The sequence below is a fragment of the Mytilus edulis genome, chromosome 5 (genome assembly GCF_963676685.1).
Source record: "Mytilus edulis chromosome 5, xbMytEdul2.2, whole genome shotgun sequence".
Taxonomy (NCBI): domain Eukaryota; kingdom Metazoa; phylum Mollusca; class Bivalvia; order Mytilida; family Mytilidae; genus Mytilus; species Mytilus edulis.
The window spans coordinates 90136201-90158676 of NC_092348.1; the positions used below are offsets into that span (position 1 = coordinate 90136201).

The following is a 22476-nucleotide window of genomic DNA, read 5'->3' on the forward strand; positions in this document are numbered from 1 at the left end:
TGACCATGTTTATTGAGACCGGTGTCGTATAAAACTAAGCAAACGAGATACAGTATATTCGTTTAGCTGTAGAAAGGGCACCTGTCTTTTTTTCTGTAAAAAAATTGTTGAAGCTAGAATATATTCTATTAGCTGTCTATACAAATACAGTAAAACATTGCATTTTACATATGTGTATAAAGAAGATGACTTGACTATCAGTTAAATAAATACACATTACAAAACAAATTGATCATAGCTCAAGGTTTCGTGGTAACCTTTCTCTAAACTTTCCTTCGTCTTGGGAAAAATGCGGAAAACCTATATGTTATCAACTTCAGTTGACATATTTATATATGATCAAATGTCAGAAGGCTATCGGCGTTAATAACTCAATTAGAAAATAGTTTTAAGCTTCAAAAATCAATTAGTTTGATACTGTATTGATGTCATTCTCAGATGAAAATATCTTCAGGTAATCTTACAACGCAATAGATCTTCGTCAAGTTCTCGTTTTGATAGAACCAGGTGCAAAGAAGTATTAATACAGCGTTGATGATACTTAAAAGACACTGTCAAACAATACCAAGAGGTAACCTTTGTGTCAACAATACATTAAACAGAGATTATTAAGTAGCAATCTGAGATAGCATATCAGATAGAGTTGTTCAGATTTCTTGTCAATATGAGTAATGTTTTCTAAGTAATTGATTTTAGATATTTTGTTCAAAATTAAAGAGACGAATTCCTCTTATCGTTAATATTAAATATTAGAAGCCTTTAATATTTACACAGATAATGGTTCACTGTATCTTGTTCATTTTCCACTACTGAAAATGGGGTTCTTGTATCTTGTTCATTTTCCACTACTGGAAATGGGATTCTTGTATCTTGTTCATTTTCAATCACAGAGAATGGGATTCTCGAATCATTTTCATTTTCCATTACAGAGAACGACATTTCGTATCTTGTTTTTTTCCATCACAGAGAAAGGGATTTTCGAATCATGTTCATTTTCCATTACAGAGAACGAGATTTCGTATCTTGTTCATTTTCCATCACAAAGAAAGGGATTTTCGTATCATGTTCATTTTCCATTACAGAGAACGAGATCTCGTATCTTGTTCATTTTCCATCACAGAGAAAGGGATTTTCGTATCATAATCATTTTCCATTACAGAGAACGGGATCTCGTATCTTATTCATTTTCAATCACAGAGAATGGGATATTGTGCCTTGTTTATTTTCTATCACAGGGAACATGATCTTATATATTGTCTATTATCCCTCACATGGAAAAGGATTTCGTATCTTGATTTTTTCCTGTAAAAGGAATAGGTTCGAATCTAGTTTATTTTCCTCTACAACTGCCAATGTAAATTTTATTTTCTCTTTCTTTATTTTATATGCACTGTTATGGTTGCGCAGTTTTGTGTTGAAATTTGCATTTATTGTAAGGTTATATGTTGTACGGTGTGTGCACATTTTTAGTATGAAACGCTTTGACTTTTAATTTTTAATTACTGTCATATATATATGTTTATAGTTAAGACAAATGAGCTAACCACATTGTGTCACTGTCTGGATAAGCGTGATGAGAGCTCTACAATGCTCATTTACTACACGATAGCAAAGTATATAGAAAATGATTTCAAATGTTAGATACTGATGTTACACTGTACATAAACTATCTCTTCGTTTTTGGCTGCAAAGTGCTGGACAAAATTTATGACAGAAATGTAATGAGCGTACGTAATTGGCTATTTGAATGTGGTAGTTAAGCATGCATGATTTAAGTTTGTCTGCTCAACAATTTGTTAGCGAAGACGATCAAGGACAAATTTAGGACGGATTAAGTAAGAGAAACAATTATTTTATTATGTTTGATTTACAATGCATTGTTCACTATCAAACAGTTGAGTCTAGGGGTGTACTCTTTGTGAATGCATATTTCATTAATGAAAGTACATTTCTTTTTTTTCTTCCTCTCATAAACTTGTTAGTTACGAATCTGTTATAACTAGAAATGCTACAAGTAAAGCCCATTGCTGCCTTGATGATTAAGTATTTAAACTGTTGACATTTAAATAGACATTGCGTGCGAGACACCAAGCGATTTATACAGTTCTGGGTTGGATAGTTTTAATTTCACTTAATACTAGAAACGCTAAGGTTGTAAGCATACACAATCTGTTGAATATAAGTTAGATTTGTCTTTGTTTGGACTAATTTAATTTCCTGCCGAAATCGATTAGACAATTTATCACTAACTAAATTCGATTAGATAAAGTTAAGTAATCAGCTTTAACTGTCAACTGATTGATGAATTACTCTAAATCATTTAAATCGTCCATACTGTTTTTACCTTGTTTTTAGAAAACTGTCATCGAAGATATTATTAATGATAGAAACTAAACTTCCACAAAGTTATCGTAAATACAAAATGTTTATATTGTAAAACATATAATTTATCCCATACTCATGAACATCAGTAAACAAATGTTGGTCTAAAAAGATCAATGGTCTGAACATTAAAAGACTCAATAATATATTCTTAAGTCATTTTCAGTCTTTATTCCAATTTTCAGAAGTCCCCATTGCGGTAAATTCAGTATTGTTCAACCAATTATCTTGCAGTCAGTTTCTGCTTTTTATTGATCTGATGAGTTGAGTTCCGATCCTTAGTCAGGAGCCTATGATTCAGTGGTTGTCGTATGTTGCTGTGTGTCATATTTTTATTTTATTCATTGTTTGTTACATAATCAGGCCAATAGTTTTCTTGTTCGAATTGTTTTACCTTTGTTATTTCGGAGCCTTTTATAGCTGACTATGAGGTTTGGGTTTGACTCATTGCTGAATTTAGTACCGTCACCTATACTCCAGAATTTTTCTGTCATTTGGTCAATGGTAGATAGTTGTCTGTTTGGCAATTTGACTGCATCTTCTTTTTGTAATTTAGAACTGTTCAGACAATATTCAGACCTTTCAGCCTTTTTTGTTAACCATGAACTCATTGACAACTTACTGACTTGTCTAAAAAGCTACTGAAAAGTAGTGAATTTACTGCCTATCTGAACAGTGCTGAGTTAACCATTGTGGATAATTATGGAATATGACTAAAAGACATAAAAATACTTAATCCTTTTTTATTCTGACTTTTCAGATGATTTTAATCACCCAATATTCATTTACTTGTGTATAAATAAGCCAACAATGACTATTTTGCATGCACGTGTGTAATGTTTTGTGCATGCCTTGATGTTTGATCTACATTTGCACCAGTGATACTTTGTATCAAATTGAGTATTCTTCATACGCATCAATTCAATACTGATAGTTAATTCATTGGTGAAAAATCTGACATTGTCATTCTTTTGAATTTAAACATGAATGTAAACTCGGAATATCGACCTTTCCCACGTCTATTTGAGAGGGAAAAAAACTAATCAAAGAAAACAGGCTGATAATGGTTACGTCAGACGTGCGTTTAGTCTACATAACACACATCAGTGACATAAGGGGGGGTTTATATTAAAATATGACTCTAATTGTTTGACTTGATGTCTACAACTTTTTGGAAATGAAAACTTAGGGTTTCAAATACAAATTGTAAAACAAATAGTAAGTTTTTATACGATACAAGCGCTTTCTTAGTATAACAGTGTTGATTCATGGAATTCTTCCAACCGATAATTATATCCGTGCCGAGAGTATATATTTTCAGTTCTGCTATGAATACGCAGACACGTCTTATCTGAATGGGAACGTTACATTTGATGACCTTTTTTTTAAAGAGCGCCACGTTTTGTGCACCAAAAAAACAACATACATGAAAATGCTGTTTGGGGGATTATCAGATGACCTATTGCATGACAAAATTCTACTACCTTCTCGCTTTTGATAAGATATTTATTTTTGATTATTTTACATACCTTAAAGATATACCATTTACCTGTCCTATTTTCTAGCATAAACGCAGTCATTAAATAGCAAATGTTTGGACGTTTGTTGTTGTTATTTCAATAGAGATTTCAAGCAATAATTGACTATAACAAATTAACATGATGTTACATTTCCTTTCATTGTTTTGTACCTAACCAAATATGTTTTTGGTAAATTAATTTCATGACTATCAAAGCCTTAAATATCAGAAATTAAATAACATGTGTAACTTAGAGAAGCAGGAGCTGCTTACACTACCAAACATCTGACCTTGTTCTTTTGAATATTTTAGCTTTCGTCGACTAATGTTGTATTTTGTTGGCTTTTTGTTATCGTTTCTCCTTTACAAATAAAATACAGTCTAAATAACTCGCTTTTTGTAAATTTATGGTTTGATAATTCCACGTAGAAAAACAAAGACCACAAACGATTTGGAGGTCACTTAGTTTAAATTTACATCAATTATTACCAAAATGTTGTGGCACAATTTTGTTACCCGTTATATATCTTTTGAATTACGTTTCTAATTTCACCAAACGTTTCCATCCCCCAACAAGCTAGTAGCTTGTACAATTCTTCTATAACAAGTCCATAAAGTTCGTAAATCGATTTGAGTCATTTCTTGGCATTTTGAAACAACTTTGATTAGAAGAGAGTACATCTGCTAGTAATTCTAGATGAACCAAATCCATTATACAAATTATGTTTGCTGAAGCTAATTAAAAAAATGCTCAAAGCAACAAGTGCTTATATTGACATTTTCTCTTTTGTCGCTTTAAGTTAATTGAATATGAACCAGTATCAACACCAAGACGAAACAGGATATTACTTTTGCAAAAGGTTGAGGTCAAATGGTCGCGAAAGAATGATATTCATAAATAGGTTATTTCATTTTTCGATGATTTTATGTATATTGAAATAACTTTTACTTTTTTTTTCACCAAGTGTGGTTGAGACTAGAAGTGTTGTACCATGCTTACTGTGTTTATGCGTCAATGTTGTTACTATTTGTGAATGTTTTAAGTTTTTTTTATCATGGCGATAGTCTTATCGGTCTTGTTTTGACTCCATCTTTCTTTATTGATCTTTGTAATCGTCTCTCCTTTTTCGAATAAATTATAGTCTAAATGACTGGCGTTTTGTTAATTTTTTCAACAATATAGTGAGAAAATAGTTGTTAACAGTATTGTAACAGTACACCGTCAATATATGGAAACTAAATTGATATCACAATCATTAAGTCAGGTGAATACATGTTGCAGAGGAAGGACTTAAAATTATGATTAATTATGTATGTATGGTGACAAAAACAGCAATTATTAATACTTATTTAATATCCTCATTGACTTCTACAGTTCTGTTCATAAACATTGCCAATGGACGAGGAAGTTAACATTTATAGGGCTTCAATAATGAGCAGACCCCATATCGTAATGTAATTATCAAAAGGGACTGACATGACGAAATGTGAAACAATTCAAGAGAACAAAATAATTGACATGATTCATGCTTTAACAACATTGATCGAAAAACGAGACATTCACAAACAACAGCCACTAAATTACAAACCTCTGACTTGTGTTAGACACATTCTTAATGTTGCAGGGTTAAACATGTAAATCGGAATTGACATCCTATGTGCCAATATTACATATGTTCAATAGTTAGTCGGAAGCTTAATCATAAAACTCATGTTAAACTTTGACACAGAAAGATGAATTGTCAATTAATAAACTATACCTGGTAGATCATGCAATGCCATTTTGAATAGAACGAATGGGTTAACCAACCTTATTTCATAGAAACGTCCGTCAACGCTTGAGAATTAATGTTTCTTTGAAACGAATTGAATTGCATTATCTTTTGATCTCTCAAAAGAAATTACAAACCCGATTGATTGTCTATGTTGGACATCAAATGCTACTTAAACGTAATGCCATACTGTCATTGATTGTATGCGACTAATAAACGTAATGCCATACTATCATTGATTGTAAGCGACTAATAAACGTAATGCTGTACTATCATTGATTGTAAGCGACTAAATAAGAACTGTAATGAGCGAAAGAAGAATTAATTTGAAAGAACTAGGTAACGAACCCGTAATGAAAAGAATTATATATTCTTTGCCATTATCAATGTGAAATTAATTGGTATATATTTTACAAAGTGTCTGAGACGAACGTAGAAGTAGATATTAAATAGTATAATACGATATGACATGTCAGAAGCCAGAAATTTTCTGTAGCAAATGAATTCGTAATGAAATCTACTTAAATAGCGTTCAATCATAGTGTTAAGAAATAACTGTATATTGTTAACGGTTGAATATATTTTGCCGTGTGATATTCTGAATAATAATTCTTTAAAATCTTCATCTGGTAGGATAAGAGCTTGATTAATGGAACTATATCAAAATCAAGCTACTAGTATCTATTGAGTTTGCTGTTTCGATATCATTTTTAATGTTAAGAATGATTTAACTACCTCGGGCAAATATGATCTTAGATCATGATGACTACTCATATGTGATCATATACTGATATAGCTCTTAAATAGTTTAGAACATACTCACCCCTTCTCGTCCAATGTAAAATCAGTTTTTCCCCCTCTAATGTTCATAGTACATGGTTTTCCATGCACTATGAAATGCTATACATGAATGACTTTTCATTGTCAGTTAATTATGAAAGTGAACTCTTAATAACTGCACTAATGATTTTTTTTTCTATCAAAAAACAATGCCAGACTGCTGATATATAAGGCAAAGATTTTTTTTGGAAAAAACACAATGCATGTAAATTTATCAATAAAAAGTGAGCATTTAATGTTGAATGGTCTGAATTTAAATATTTAAACAGAGAGTTTTATATTTATAGAAAAAGTCAAATTTCAAAAAAGGAGATTTATATAACATTGTGTTGCTTTTTGAAATAACAAATAACAAATCTCAAGATATATAAGTAATAAATTTTACCTGAAGCAGAAAAAAAACAATTTATCCATTCGGTCCTCACAAATTATGTCCGAGGCTTTTCATTCCATCCATTCAAATGATGATAACCTATGTTTTACATTTAGTTAATTATAAAAGTGAACTCTTATTTAGGTTTGAATATTACAATGGGAAAGGATAATTTTGTAAGGTCACTGGAAAACGTGAATATGTTATAAGTTGGTCTTCGCCTTGGGCTTAAATCTTCATAAAACATGACCAAGTATTGTCAACCTATAAATAGACAACATTAGATTTCTTTGTACACCTTGTGTCCTTTTCATTTAGCTTTTAATGTGTTTTGTCTTTACTTTTGAACATGTTTGAATAAAAGATCAATGTCAGTGAGATGAAATCGAATTGTACACTATATCGAATGACCTTTAGAGGTCAACAGGGATATCTAACAATAGGCATGTAAGGGTACACTATGATATCCTCTGAATCACCAAGAATACAGAAAATGGTGGTTTTTTTTATAAACATTGCAATTTGTCACTTTGAACACTGTGATGACTTTAGTATGGGCCTACCAAGTTCAACTCCTATAAATCCCTGGTTGTATCGATGTTGTTCTCTGCTTTTGACTGATTCGTCAACTATGCAACAGAGTCGAACAAAAATTCACAGTGAACATTCGAATGCATACCGTTGTTATATTAAACTCATCATAGATACTAGGATTGAAATTTTGTATTTGCGTCAGATGCGCGTTTCGTCTACAAAAGAGGGGCGAAAGATAACAGAGGGACAGTCAAACTGAAAAATTATCGATTAAGAGGTAACTACGCCACATTTTGAATGTAAGCCCCGATATAAGCACTGATCTTAAATCATGTCTCGCGTTTGGACTCAGAAATAAGTCTTGAAGTGGTGGAGTGATAGCAACAATGACCCGATATCATAAGCTTAATTTAATACGCTTCCAAATTTGTGTTATTTTTTTTTTTAATTTTCAGTGCAATAAATTTGGTATTGTTGATGTTATCCTTTAGGAATTTTGGTCCTCATTTCCCTTTCAACTTCGTACTCTATTTGGCCTTTTCAACATTTTTTGATTCGAGCGTCACTGATGAGTCTTTTGTAGACGAAACGCGCGTCTGGGGTAAATATAAAAATTTAATCCTGGTATCTATGATGAGTTTATTATCTTCATGAGTATGATTCGCAATATATGCACAACAAATGAATTCATTTATAAAGTACATTTCTTTTTTCTCTTTCAGATCATTTTCAGTAGACATTGTAGTTCCAGAGATATACATGATCTTATTGCACAGGTTGCGGGGGTCGGCAAGTAAGTAGATATAACGTCCTTTAGTAACATTTGAAAATCTTTGTTAATCAAAATTGACGGAATAAAAGCAATAGATCCTCAAAACTTTATTACTCTGCGTCTATGGTAATTTAACCCTTTAGTTTTTTACACATTGAAGAATTAATCAAACTTTTAAATAAAAATAGGTAGTTATCTTTTATTAATGTTAAAGTCTCAAATTTCCTTTTTCCTATTTAACTGTGATAAAATTTTTATCATTAAATATTGTCTGCTATATTTATTTGTTATGTTGTAAAAATATTGAGTCAGATGATTGCATACAAAATTAGTTCATTTCACGATAAAAAATCAGAAAATCCCAATAATCTGATCTACTTCAGAATTCTGGAAATAATTTTCAAAGAAAATACTCCTAAAGAAAAACAATAAGAAAGTTATATAAAATATTTCATGATTGACGTCTTAACAAACAGAAAATGTGTGTAAACAAATGCTTCAATATAGAATAATGCGTGATAAGCTACGCATTTGATTGTATAATTCGAACTAGCTAAACGAAAAAAAAATGAATTGATTTGGTATCAAATAAACAGATGCATTTGAACTATAAATCAGATCATACATTTACCCATCAACAATTTTTTATATAAAAAAGAAGATGTGGTATGATTGCCAATGAGACAACTATCCACATAAGACCTAAATGACACAGATATTAACAACTATAGATCACTGTTCTATACCTATCAATGCTGAGCTGATGATATAATTTGAATTTTTCTAAATGATTATGTACTTGCACAAGGTTTTTCTTCAATGTAATTAAAACCTGAGCAAGAACTCCAGAGTAGAGAAATTAAGGATGTCTACATGTCTTGTTTTTTTTTTAATTTAATCTCGAAATTAGTTTTTTCATTGCGGTAGTTAACTATTAAATAACTTGATGTCGACCAGACATATAATCCTTTTTTTTTATAGAAACTTTCATAAATAAAATATAAACTTAACCATATTGTGGAATCTTTTAGAGATATTTAAGGTAGATCATCGGTATATGTTTCCCATTAGAATTTTTTTATACTTTGCCAAATTGAAGATTTCACTATGCTCTTTCCAAAAATATGATATAACGGGTGGGTCAACCGTGCTATTTTTTAAGCTATGAGTCGTTGAAAATTGCTTCAATTTGGTTAGAATGATCATGACAAATAAAGGCAACAGTAGTATACCGCTGTTCAAAACTCATAAATCCATGGACAAAAAACAAAATCGGGATAACAAACTAAAACCGAGGGAAACGCATGTTTGTGCATGTAAAGAACTCTATGAGATAGAATTTTGAACTAAATTGTGATAGGTTTATTAATATGTTTGAAGAAAATAAAAGAAAAATGGTGTCACCGAACTTGTTATTGATACAGCTAAAAATCAAAAGTTTCCCTATCAGTCCAGAATAACTTTTTTACTAAAAGAGTTATCTCCTCTTTAATAGATTAGTTGTAAAAACATTAATTTTTGAACATATATATTTGGTATTTGTTTAGATATTTGGATACTAATTATCTTCATAGAAATAAACAGTCTAACCAATAAAATTGCACATCTGTCTAGAAATTTGCAGATTTGGGCAAATAACCAGACTGATCGTGTCCTGCGATAGTACAATCAAAGATGGCAGTATACCATGAATTTACCTTAATCCCATAAATTTACCGATTTATCATAGCCAACTTAAGGCATAAATTATTTCAAGAAATATTATGCAATAAAAACGTTAACGGAAAGTCTTTTGTAGCAAAACAAAACTTATAGTAGGAAATGCGTCAGAATAATGTTAAACATGTGTGTGATGTCGAGTACTTTTATCCAGTCAAGAATCAATGACGCTTTCAATAAGAACATATATTTTATTTCAAAATGTCGAATTCTCACAAAATACAATATTTGTCTAAGTAGCTATGGTATTCTCATAATAAAATCTGTTTGATGTTTTTCTTATTCGTAAATATTATTATGTAATAATCGTTTATGATATCATTTATTTGATTGTTTTATTTTTAGATTCTGTGAAATATCACTGAAAGATTGCCAAGGAGCACACGTTTCATTGGCTCCTACAATGCCAATGAACTCAAATGGGTGAGTTACACTGCGAGTTATAATCCTATGATAAAAGATTTGATAAATCAATCAGTCGAATTTTTTTATTCTTTTGGGGTAGAAGGTGTTGTTCTTAGTTTGTATTCAATTTTTTTTATTATAAGTATTATTTCCATTGTACGAAGAAAACAAAAAAAGACTACATACGTTTTCAGAGCGTTTAATTTATACAATTCAAAACTGTCATTCATGTAATGACGATCGGTAAAACAAACAAAAATAAATTGTACTCGATAGCTATCTGGAAAACAAATACTTTTTATGTCTGTCAAACAGAGAGACGGCCTTTAATAAGATTCAAGTTGATTATTACAATTTTCAAAAAGAAAAATTATTCAGCTACACCAACGAAACCAATTTTACTTCAGGACAACATATTTGCAAATCTGAAACCTACTAAAAGAAATTAAAGAGATTAAATGATAAAAGTAAAGCAAAACATCTTTTGACTTGATATGAAGTGTAAACAGGCTTCGAAAATTTATCATTCTGTTTTTATACCCCACCTACGATAGTAGAGGGGCATTATCTTTACTGGACTGTGTGTCCGTTCGTCCGTTCGTTTGTTCGTCCGTTCGCCCGTCCGTCTGTCTGTCTGTCCCGCTTCAGGTTAATTGATTTGGTAAAGGTAATTTTTAATGAAGTTGAAGTCCAATCAACTTCAAACTTAGTACACATTTTCCCTATGATCTGATCCTTCTAATTTTAATACCAAATTAGAGTTTTTACCCCCAATATCACAGTCCCATTAACATAGAAAATGATAGTGCGAGTGGGGCATCCGTGTACTGCGGACAAATTCTTGTTTTTTCTGATACACTTTTACAAATGTCGATGACAATTTCAAGGTCATCTGTTATATAAATTCATTGCATATGAACATATCAATAAAATGCTGCAATATCCTTAAGCACCATGCATTGTTTTCTAATTACTGAAACAACTTGATCATCAATATAAAGTCCAATATTGATTGATATAATGTATTTCCGTAGAAACATCTGCATTTTATCTGTCTTTTAGACTTTGATTTAGTGAAACAAATATGTCATCGAGACATCGTTGGATGCAATTAAAGAACAAAGAAATGATTAAACATTTTAAAAATTGATTATACATTATTCGATGTTCAGTCTGCAGACTGGCCACACAGTTACTATGTCTCTTCCGCTTTCCTCTTAACTTTGTCAAATTTTGCAAAATGACACAAATCAATGCTCTGTTCTTTTTCAATAATAAAGATAAATATCTCAAAAACACAAATTTAAAAGCATGTCTCGTCAGGATTGACTTTAAGTTGACGTTTTCAGGACAACAGTAGGCGATTGACTATAAACTAACGGTAATATCACAATAGGATAGGATTGAATACAATATATATAAAGTGAAGTGAAGGTACATTTTATGGAAAGATCAGAACTAAAAAAAATTAAATAAACAAACAATAAGCTGCTTTTAACTCCTGAGTACTTTTAAATTATTCAATGTATCATTTCAATATAGATAAACATATGTATAGAAAATCACGTCAAACCATCGGAAACGTTTTTGCAACGTGCTTTGTCTATATGCGTTTTTGTGCTTCTTTATTACATATTTGTTTGTTTTTATAGTGATTAATATTAGAACAATTTTTCCCCCTATAATGTCTCTTAGTTTTGATCACACATCGTTAACAATATTCTGGAAATTTTATCCGACTGTCGTACAAATGAGAGGTTAAGCTAGCGATAAAATCAGGTTCAATACACTTTTCTAAAAAGAAAATGTCTGTACCAAGTCATGAATGTGACAGTTGTTATCCATTCGATGATTTGTTTGAGCTTTTGATTGTGCTATATAAATTTTCCTCAGAGTTCAGTATTTTGTGATTTTACTTTTTATTTTGTATAAGTGTTTTATAATTATGAAATTTGTTATAAAGAAGATTAACTATTGTTAATTGGTTGTTTATTTATTAATTAATTGGGTGTTTATTTATTAATTGATTGATTGTTACTGTTTTAACGCCACTGTTAAGTGTCTCTTTGAGGTTATTTTATGTCAGCCAGTCTTTTTTATTGAGGAAGCCGGAGTTCCTTGAGAAAACCACCAACGTTATAAGTTAACTAATATTGTATGAGCTAACATTATCAATAAAATAATGATTGGCTATAAGAAAACGTTATCAGCAAAATAAGATTAGATTGGCTATGAGGTAATGTTATCAATATACTATAATGTGATTGGCTTCAAGCTGACCTTATCAATACCATACGATTTCATCGACTACTGCCACGTTATTAGTACATAACGATCCGATTGGCTTTAAACTGACGTTTATAGTTCATTTAGGTGAAGTTTAACGTTATATGTACAATAACCTGTGAGTTTGCTTCAGGCTCATGCAATCAAATCTTTGAGATGATACCGAACAACATATTTGAAAATAGTAATGAATCATTTTTTGACCTACATTGGATTTGTGACTGCTCTACTGGTTGGTTCTATTTACATAATTCTCAATCTGTGTTTTGCATACGTTTTTTGTCTTATGATCTGTTTATTTCTTTCCATTGCGTTGTCAGCTTGATTTCGACGTCCTTTTTGTTATCTTATACCACTTTACATATTGAAGACCTGTTGGTGACCTTCTGCTGTTGTCTGCTCTATGGTCGGGTTGTTGTCTCTTTGGCACATTCCTCATTTCCATTCTCAATTTTATATTCATTAAAATAACACTATGTATGTTTCTATCTTTCGAAACGATTTCTTGATTGATCTTTCTAAAGAAAGCTTATGACCGACTTTGAGAGATCTGTATAGCCAGTCAATGTCGTTTAAAACTCCCATTATCATCATTCAATACTGAGCCTATTATACCCTCGTGACTAACAATTCATTAGCAGTAGTAGCGAATCGGTGCTGTTAAAAGAGCAAAATATCACTTTTTACTAATTTCATTCGTTCGAGCGCTTTACTCGATTTACACAACCTCTTATTGCTTCATTCCTGGTCTTCGCTAATTATCTTAAGTTTAATCATTCCTTATGAAGGTCAAAATCAAAAGCCCTTGGATTTTGGTAGCCTTTAATGTACGGTAGTTCAATCGTTACGTGAGAGAAAGTAACAACGATATTGTAAAAAAACGAAAGACTACTTTAAAAAGACAAACAAATCATTAACACTACAAAAAACCTTTAAACTTAAAGCTGAGCAACACGAACCCCAAACGTCAAGAGTATTTTTAAATCTGTTCATAAATATATCAGTGACACTCAACGTTTTGTTTGAAACTAACTTATTTTTTGTTTCATTTAGTTTTATTTTTTATTTTTTTTTTCTCCACTAAAACATTAATTCGTTTAATCCACTAAGCAAGCTTAGTGTCTCTTTCAAGCCATATATATATATTTCTAATGACTTATAAAGGATATTTACATGTTTCAAGGTTCTTAAATACATGATGAGTAATTGCCTATATACTTAAATATACTTTGCATTTAGTAAGTAACACTGTAAACATATATTTGCTCGTGTGTGCTCATAAGTAGCATGCATGTTCCACTACATGTATATTGGATTATTTTAATACAGTTGTTATAATTGAATTATACCTTGAACATGTAATATGGAGAGAGCTTTTATAGGCTGTGCCTGTTGCTCAATCCTTTTCATATCTTAATGAATAAAATATGTTTAAAATCAAAATCAAGAGTAAAATACTTTAAGGTAGATTCATGGTATACCGCCATCTTGGATTGTACAATCACAGTATAAAATCGGTCTAGTTATTTACCCAAATCTGCAAATTTGGTGACAGATTTACAATTTAATGGTTAGACTGTTTATTTATATAAAGAAAACTTGGTGATTTATTGTATTATTCAAGATATTTAAACAAATACCATTTTTGTTTGTTTTTAGAATCATTTTTTCAAATGAGCCACTGAAGGGGAGATAACTCTTTCAATTAAAAAAAACATACTGGACTAATAGGGATTTTTGTTTTAACTTGTAGCAAGAAAACAAGTTCGGTGACACCATTTTTTCTTTTTATTTTCTTAAAACTTATAATGAAACATATCTTTTCACAATTTATTTCACAATTTTTTCTCATAGAATTTTTTTATGCACACAAATGTGTTTTTTCAAGAAGAATCTATAACCAAATTTAGGCAATTTTGAACCACTCATAGTTTGAAAAATAGCACGGTGACCCATACTTTTTATTAACCGGATTTTTGTGACAAAAATGTCGGTTATTGATTTGGGGATGTACGGCGGGCGGCCGGGCGGTCGAGCGACCGGGCAGTCGGGCAGTCGGGCAGTCGGGCAGTCGGACAGTCGGGCAGTCGGGCGGTCGGGCGGGCGGCAATCAAATGTTGTCCGTGCATTAACTCATGAACCGTTCAGCCAAAGCTTTTAAAATTTTAATATGTTGTTACTGACAACTAAATGAAGGTCAAGTTAAATAATGGCGATTTTTACTTTTACCATTCAGGAGTTTTGGTTCTTGAAAGATTGAAAAATGGAGTTTTCAGTCATGTCCGTGCATTTACGCATGAACTGTTCTACCAAAGCTTCCCAAATTTTAATATGTTGTTACTGATGACAAAATGGAGGTCAAGTTCAATAATGACGATTTTGACTTTACCGTTCAGGAGTTATGGTTCTTGAAAGATTGAAAAATTGTGTTTCCAGTCGTGTCTGTGCATTTTCTCATGAACCATTCAATCAAAGCTTTTCAAATTTGTATATGTTGTTACTGATGACAAAATACAGGTCAAGTTCAATAATGACGATTTTGACTTTTACCGTTCAGGCGTTATGGTTCTTGAAAGATTGTAAAATGGCGTTTCCATCCACGTTGTTGCATTTACTCATGAACCATTCAATCTAAGCTTTTCAAATTTTAATATGTTGATACTGATGACAAAATGGAGGTCAAATTTGATATTGACGATTTTCACTTTCACCCTTCATCAGTAATGGTTCTTGTGATATTGCCAGGACACAAATAAATATTAATAAATCCGGTTTGCTGTCGTTGTGACAGCCTCTTGTTATATTTAAAAAAAAAAGCAGAGTAAAATCTTTATTTTGGCAAATTATAAGAAAATTTGTCTCAAAAAGTCTCTACTTATTATCTACTTTAAACCTTAAGTTTTATTGTTTCTTGTTGTTCAACATTTCAAATTTGATCTAATACTTTTAAAGAGGAGGTGATTTGATCATCCAGGGTTACCATACATTAATAAGTTTTGTTTTATTTTCATAATTGGTTTTTCCTTGTTTATATGAATCAATGAAATTTAGCTTCATGATTAATAACACAACAGTTGTAAAGTAATTATATATTCTTTATGATGAGATTTGTTGCGTTTTTTATTATTAAATTTTCTGAATATCAATTTAAATTTCTGTTTTCTTTTATCCCATTTAAATTTAAACTGTTTAGTACAACTTCAGATTTGATATTTTGTTTGTATCATCTTCATAACAATTATTTCCACTTCAGATTGCCTTACAAAGTAGCCATCAAGGACACAGCTCCTACGTCAGGTAAGTTAATTTAAATACAATATGCAATTACATATAAAAGTACAATATTTCAGTAAACGCATTTTAAACATCAAGCAAATAATTACTTTTTGCTACTTGATCTTTCATTCAAATCAATAATACAGGCCTTACTTATTACTCCATGTAAATGGTAAAGTATGGTATGGTGAATAGAATATGGAGATGTCAACAAGATATAAGTCGGTCTGAAACCCCTCAACAAATGCGTTTCGAATACACGAAATTTAGACAGTATTATTTTCATTTATTGTACATTCAAAATAGTAAAATAAGGTCATAAATTTGGTACATTTTAATAATTTTTTGTTTTTTTTCCTCCGACAAGACAGGTGCCATATTTTTCATACATTTGACGTCATTTCCGGTTTCATTTAATGTCACGGATTAATATATGCAGGAGATTAAGTCGTGATTTTGCCACCGAATCAACATAATAGCTATCATCTGATTGAAATCATTATTTGTCAGATTTATACAATTGTGTTTATTTACCAGCAAATGCCGACAACGAAGCAATGTGCATGTTGAAAATTTAGACGATCGTTAATATATTGAACAATGTGACTGTCACGATAACCTTATTCAAACTTTCAAAATATGTAATATCGTCCTATGGAGAGTGGAGAAATGATAGCACTATTTAACCATTATTTGTTCATTCATAACGTTTGATTTTGTTAGTTTTCATGGACTTTTTTTTTTGGAGTTCAGTTTTTTTGTTTAAATTTTTTGTATTCAGATTACATTTCATTACTGGTTTCATTCTTTTTTAAATGTGCTTTGGCCTATAATCGTTTACATTTTACAAATAGTGACTTTGATGGAGAGTTGTCTCATTGGCACTCATACCATCTTCTTATATCTACTTAGTGATTTGCAATCCCAATAGGCAAACTCTTATCATATGAATATGTCTACTGACAGCAGCATTTTAAACGTATTGATTATAATTTCTATTTAATGTTTTAGCAAGTAGTTTATTCGTTTGGGTTAATGACCCCTTTAATTCTGATGAAATTGCTTCTAACCATTTAACCTTATGAAACTGTTGCAATAGATATTGAAATAAAATCCTATGACGAAATATACCTTGCTGTTATAGAGATTAATAAGACTTTTTTTTATAGCAGCTATGATTTGCCTGAATAAATACCATTGTTTTTGAATTAAATAAATCATGTCGTTAGCATGAAAAATCAATTCGGTTCGTATAAAGAAAACAAATAAATTATCGCAGACATGTTGGTGTTTATTATGAATAAATAAAGGCAACAGTAGTATACCGCTGTTAAACTCCTAAATCCATGGACAAAAAACAAAATCGGGGTAACAAACTAAAACTGAGGGAAACGCATAAATATAAGAGGAGAACAACGACACAACACTACAATGTAACTAACACACACAGAAACGGACCAAGCATCAGACAAAATCCCACGAAAATAACAAATATAACATCAAAACTAAATACATGAATTTGGGATAGACAAGTACCGTGACACGTCTTATCGCAATGTCAATTTACACTCAAAAATAAGAGAAAACAAACGACGCAACGTTAAACTGTAACATTGCCAAATTTACCTATTGCAACCGAACATATTTTGTAGTAACACATCAGAAAGCCAAATTATGTTTAAAAAACCAAATCCGAAAGCACCAAACGTTATACTGTTGGCCGTATACCTCGGTATGTTACAGTTCCTCGCATGTCCTAAACTGCATGTCTGACGTCTGTTCTTGGCTGAATTAGGACTTTAAGTTCCACATATTTCATTTAATCCCCAGAGCCTATGGTAATGCTCAATTTTCTGAAATTTATAAAAGTAGAATAATGTGTTGGAACAATGTTAATCCATTCGTGTTTAACACACGCGAAGTGCAAAAAATACACAGATATATAATTCCGTGTATATGTGTGGGTGTTCTGTTTTTAACCCCATTACATAGAACAGCAATATGTAACATTATATTTCTGTTTCAGGTGATAATGAAGTCATTGCTCAGGTACTGACAACCGTCACAGAACAATTCAACAGGTAACCAGTTATTATCATTTTTATTATTATTTTAACAAATAATAATCTAAATAACGGGGTACGTATAAAATCGTGTATTTCGTCAGTATATTGTAAGCATTTTTGAAGGGTAGGGATTTTTTTTTTTTTTTTTTATGTTTTTGATATAACATTAATTAGATCAAACCTAAATTTTATAGAGTCATAAATATACCTCTCAATTGTCCATTTATATATTTATAATTTAAAGAAACTAAGGTTTCAACTCCCTCAGGCAAAATTGACCTAAGATGAATTTGGCTTTAGCTCTCCAGCTGATTCGGTTCTTATACATCATCGGCTTTTAAATATTCTGCTTTGCACGATCCTGATTAATGTTAATCCAGAAAAGCGCTTCAAAGGCATGAAAGTTAAAAAAAAGTGTTGTTTGAATTTTTTATTTGTAATTTTTTTAACAAGTTTATTGAGTGCTCTTAATGCAAATGTTGATTTTCCGCTGGAATCGCTTGGGGAGGTATTTAAAGTTTACTTAAACATTGGATTACTATTAATGAAATGCTTTTAGATTCCAAGAGATAGTAATGAGACCTTCAGGATTATTCTTTTTCTGCGTAATATTTAATAGACAATCTTACGAATGAAAATTGTAAAAGAAAACTGAAGTAACGAAAAGGTCACAACCGTTGCCTCAAGTGGAAACTCGTACATTTGCAAAATTGGTTTGCTTTGGAGAAAAATTGCAGTAATTTTCAATAACAATACATGGATATGTTTTGTACGCTATTGTTACGAGTATTAGATGAAAAGCGTTGGAATTTACAGCATGACTCATTGTGTATCTCCTCTTTATTAGACTAACTCTTACAGATAGTGCATCGTGAGTTATATTGTACACTGATCATTGTCATTCTTTAGTTTCAACTGTGATAAAACATGCAATATCATATTACTGAAGCGATATTCCATGTTAAGTGTTGTTCTATTTATATGTATTGAAAACGAACATATTTATATTTAATATAATATCCTTAAATAAGAAATCCTGACTTTTTATATTCTTATTGGACTCTTTTTTCATATCCTCTACTTTTTATGGAAACGATTACGGAAAACCACAATTAAGACTGAGCACGGATGACTTAGTGTATCTTGGTATATAATTTATGGATTATTTTTAGAATAATATACTTAATTAAGGATTTTGAAAGAAGGCGATCGTCGAATCTGTGAAATAACTAGATTAACTTAAGTCAAAAATGCTATGAGCACGTTTTACAAGAACACGTTTATGAAGATTATATACAATGGAGGTTGTACTATCTTTAATTTGCTTTCCCGTGTTTAGAACTTATTCAAGCATTTTTTTTCTTCAAATTTTGTTGCTAAACTACAATTTGAAAAAAACCTCTACCGTTATAAGATTTTCTACAGTTAGACAAAGAAGCGATTGTGGCCTTTTCATTACTTTTATTCAACATTATTTTTAGTTGATAAAGTTTTCTCCTATTTTTGTTTTATCCTGCATGCTTTAATTGCTATTTTACTTTTTTCATGTCTATACACATGGGAGTTTAATAATAAGAACCGTTTACCACTTCTACGCTATTCAACTGTACATGTGAAAGCCGTCATGATTTGATTAGTGTAAAATGTGAAAAAAACAGGTTATCCAGATATGAAACTTTTTTAATTCAAAACTACAAGTGCATTGAGCTTGGTTTGTAATAATTAGAAATAATGGAGATACTGAATATATTTTAAAGGGTTTATTTTTATTATAATATGCTTTCAATGACCACTGCCCTTTCCTCGATCTTGATATCTATAGCACTAACGGAAAGCTTAATACTAAAATTTATAATAAAAGAGATGATTTTTCCTTTCCTATCGTTAATTATCCATTTTTAGATGGTGACGTTCCATTGTCACCATCTTACGGTGTTTATATATCTCAACTTGTACGATTCGCTCGTGTATGTAACAATGTTTTAGATTTTAACCAGAGAAATTTATGTATTACTGAAAAATTATTACACCAGGGTTTTCGATATCACAAACTTGTCAAAACATTTACTAAATTTTATCATCGGTATAAGGACATCATTCGTAAATATAGCTCAACATGCAGACTTCTTATACGTTCAGGTATTTCACATCCAATTTTTTATGGAAATATTCTTTATAAAGCACAAAAATGTCAGTATTCACCTCAGAAACTAACAAAACCTTTAAATAGACTTATCAAGAAGGGATATAGTTACGATACTGTTGTCAGGTCACTAAAAATTGCTTATTTTGGCGTTAATATTGATTCACTTATAGGGTCTTTGCATCGGAACTAAACATATTTATTAAAAAAAATAGTTGTTGGCATGACACGGGTTATGTTCTTCTCATATATGTTATGATAGTATGATACTAAACCCCTAACGGGAAGGATTGTGCCTGATGTTCATATGATGAAATCATAATCTTTCAATCAGTTTAATTGAAGTCTGGAGCTGGCATGTCAGTTAACTGCTAGTAGTCTGTTGTTATTTATGTATTATTGTCATTTTGTTTATTTTCTTTGGTTCGTCTTCTGACATCAGACTCGGACTTCTCTTGAATTGAATTTTAAATGTGCGTATTGTTATGCATTTACTTTTCTACATTGGCTAGAGGTATAGGGGGAGGGTTGAGATCTCATAAACATGTTTAACCCCGCCGCATTTTTGCGCCTGTCCCAAGTCAGGAGCATGTGGCCTTTGTTAGTCTTGTATTTTTTTTAATTTTAGTTTCTTGTGTGCAATTTGGAAATTAGTATGGCGTTCATTATCACTGAACTGGTATATATTTGTTTAGGGGCCAGCTGAAGGACGCCTCCGGGTGCGGGAATGTCTCGCTACATTGAAGACCTGTTGGTGACCTTCTGCTGTTGTTTTTTCTATGGTCGGGTTGTTGTCTCTTTGACACATTCCCCATTTCCATTCTCAATTTTATTTCCCCGTCATAGTTTAATATCTGTCTTTAAAGTAAAACACAGAAGATAAAAATTAACATTAAAATAATGAAACTTGTTTTGACATACAAATGTTACGTTATTGATCATATAATTGTAACTGGGAAATTATAAAAGTGGAAGATTAATATTTTCTTTTAATCAAGGAGTTTCGTTTTCTTACTTTTATATTTTGTATATGGACTTTCAAATACTTGTTTGCTCAATTATAATTTGAATGCACAATAATGCCTTTAAATTTATTTTCTAGAGTATTTAAAATGGAAGAGCTTAAATCTGATATATCTTCGAGACTTAATGCATTGGAACGAAAAATGGAAAGTAAGTAATTGTATTTACTAATGTATTGAAGGAGATAAAGGGTGCACGTTATTGACACATCCTCCCATATCAAAGATAACGAAAAGTCAATTAAATTAAAACTTCGTCTTCAACAAAAAATGTTTATACAGTTTCAAGTTCTTAACAGTCCCTAGACTAAAAATAATTTTACTATTATCATTAACGTTTTTAAAATATAGTAAAAAGAGCATAAATAATTTCATAATAAGCATTTACTTGATTTTAGAGTTACATCCCTTTATAATTAATTTTGTTTGATGCTTAAGCCTATAGATGACCTTCATATTTCTGTTGGTTCTATATGTCGTTCTGTTGTTATCTCATTTAAAAGCGGGACGAAAGATACCAAAGGGACAGTCAAACTCATAAATCTAAAACAAACTGACAACGCCATGGCTAAAAATGAAAAAGACAAACAGAAAAACAATAGTACACATGACACAACATAGAAAACTAAAGAATAAACAACACGAACCCCACCAAAAACTAGGGGTGATCTCAGGTGCTCCGGAAGGGTAAGCAGATCCTGCTCCACATGCGGCACCCGTCGTGTTGCTCATGTGATTACAAATCCGGTAAATAGTCTAATTCGGTAGGTCAAATTCATGAAAGGGAAGGGGATTGTAGTTACGACGTGAGGAACATATCCGATATCATTTGTGAAATGGTTATTCCATAACGGTCAACCAACTCGTGATGGCGTCCGTAAAATTTACGAAGGGATGATTTCAACTTCACCATTTGGAACTCTTGATTTAATAGCTTCCGTGTGAGCAGTAACCCTCTATCAAGAAAATCATGATAGGAAATGCAAGCACGGGAATATCGTATCAATTGAGAGATATATACCCCGTATGCAGGTGCTGCTGGAATGTTGCTACTTAGAAATGGAAAGTTCACAATTGGAAAGCTGAAATCATCTCTTTTGTCGTAAAGTTTGGTCTTCAACCGACCCTCATTGTCAATTTCTAGATGTAAGTCAAGATATGAAGCTGACTTAACTGTATCTGTAGTATCCTTTATCTCCAATTCGATGGGATAGATGCGTTCCACATAGTCACCAAATTTTGAATTGTTTAGTGAAAGAACGTCATCTATATAGCGGAAAGTAGAGTTAAAGGATATTGCTAACTTCTTATCTTTCTTCCTAAGAAGTTCCTGCATGAAGTCAGCCTCATAATAATAAAGAAACAAG

General features: G+C 31.3%; 1 protein-coding gene across 6 annotated transcripts in view; it reads left to right on the forward strand.

The window, feature by feature from the left end:
• LOC139524781 (high affinity cGMP-specific 3',5'-cyclic phosphodiesterase 9A-like) overlaps positions 1-22476 on the forward strand; it is a 67723-nt gene that overhangs the window by 15807 nt on the left and 29440 nt on the right. For 3 of the 6 annotated variants that reach the window (XM_071319854.1, XM_071319853.1, XM_071319856.1), the window contains exons 2-7: positions 8143-8213; positions 10257-10334; positions 15856-15899; positions 17905-17959; positions 18792-18815; positions 21190-21260. In XM_071319854.1, coding sequence (XP_071175955.1) covers positions 8143-8213; positions 10257-10334; positions 15856-15899; positions 17905-17959; positions 18792-18815; positions 21190-21260 — 343 coding nt within the window. The remainder of the gene's footprint in view (positions 1-8142; positions 8214-10256; positions 10335-15855; positions 15900-17904; positions 17960-18791; positions 18816-21189; positions 21261-22476) is intronic. The other 3 variants (XM_071319860.1, XM_071319855.1, XM_071319857.1) reach the window with 1 other exon arrangement.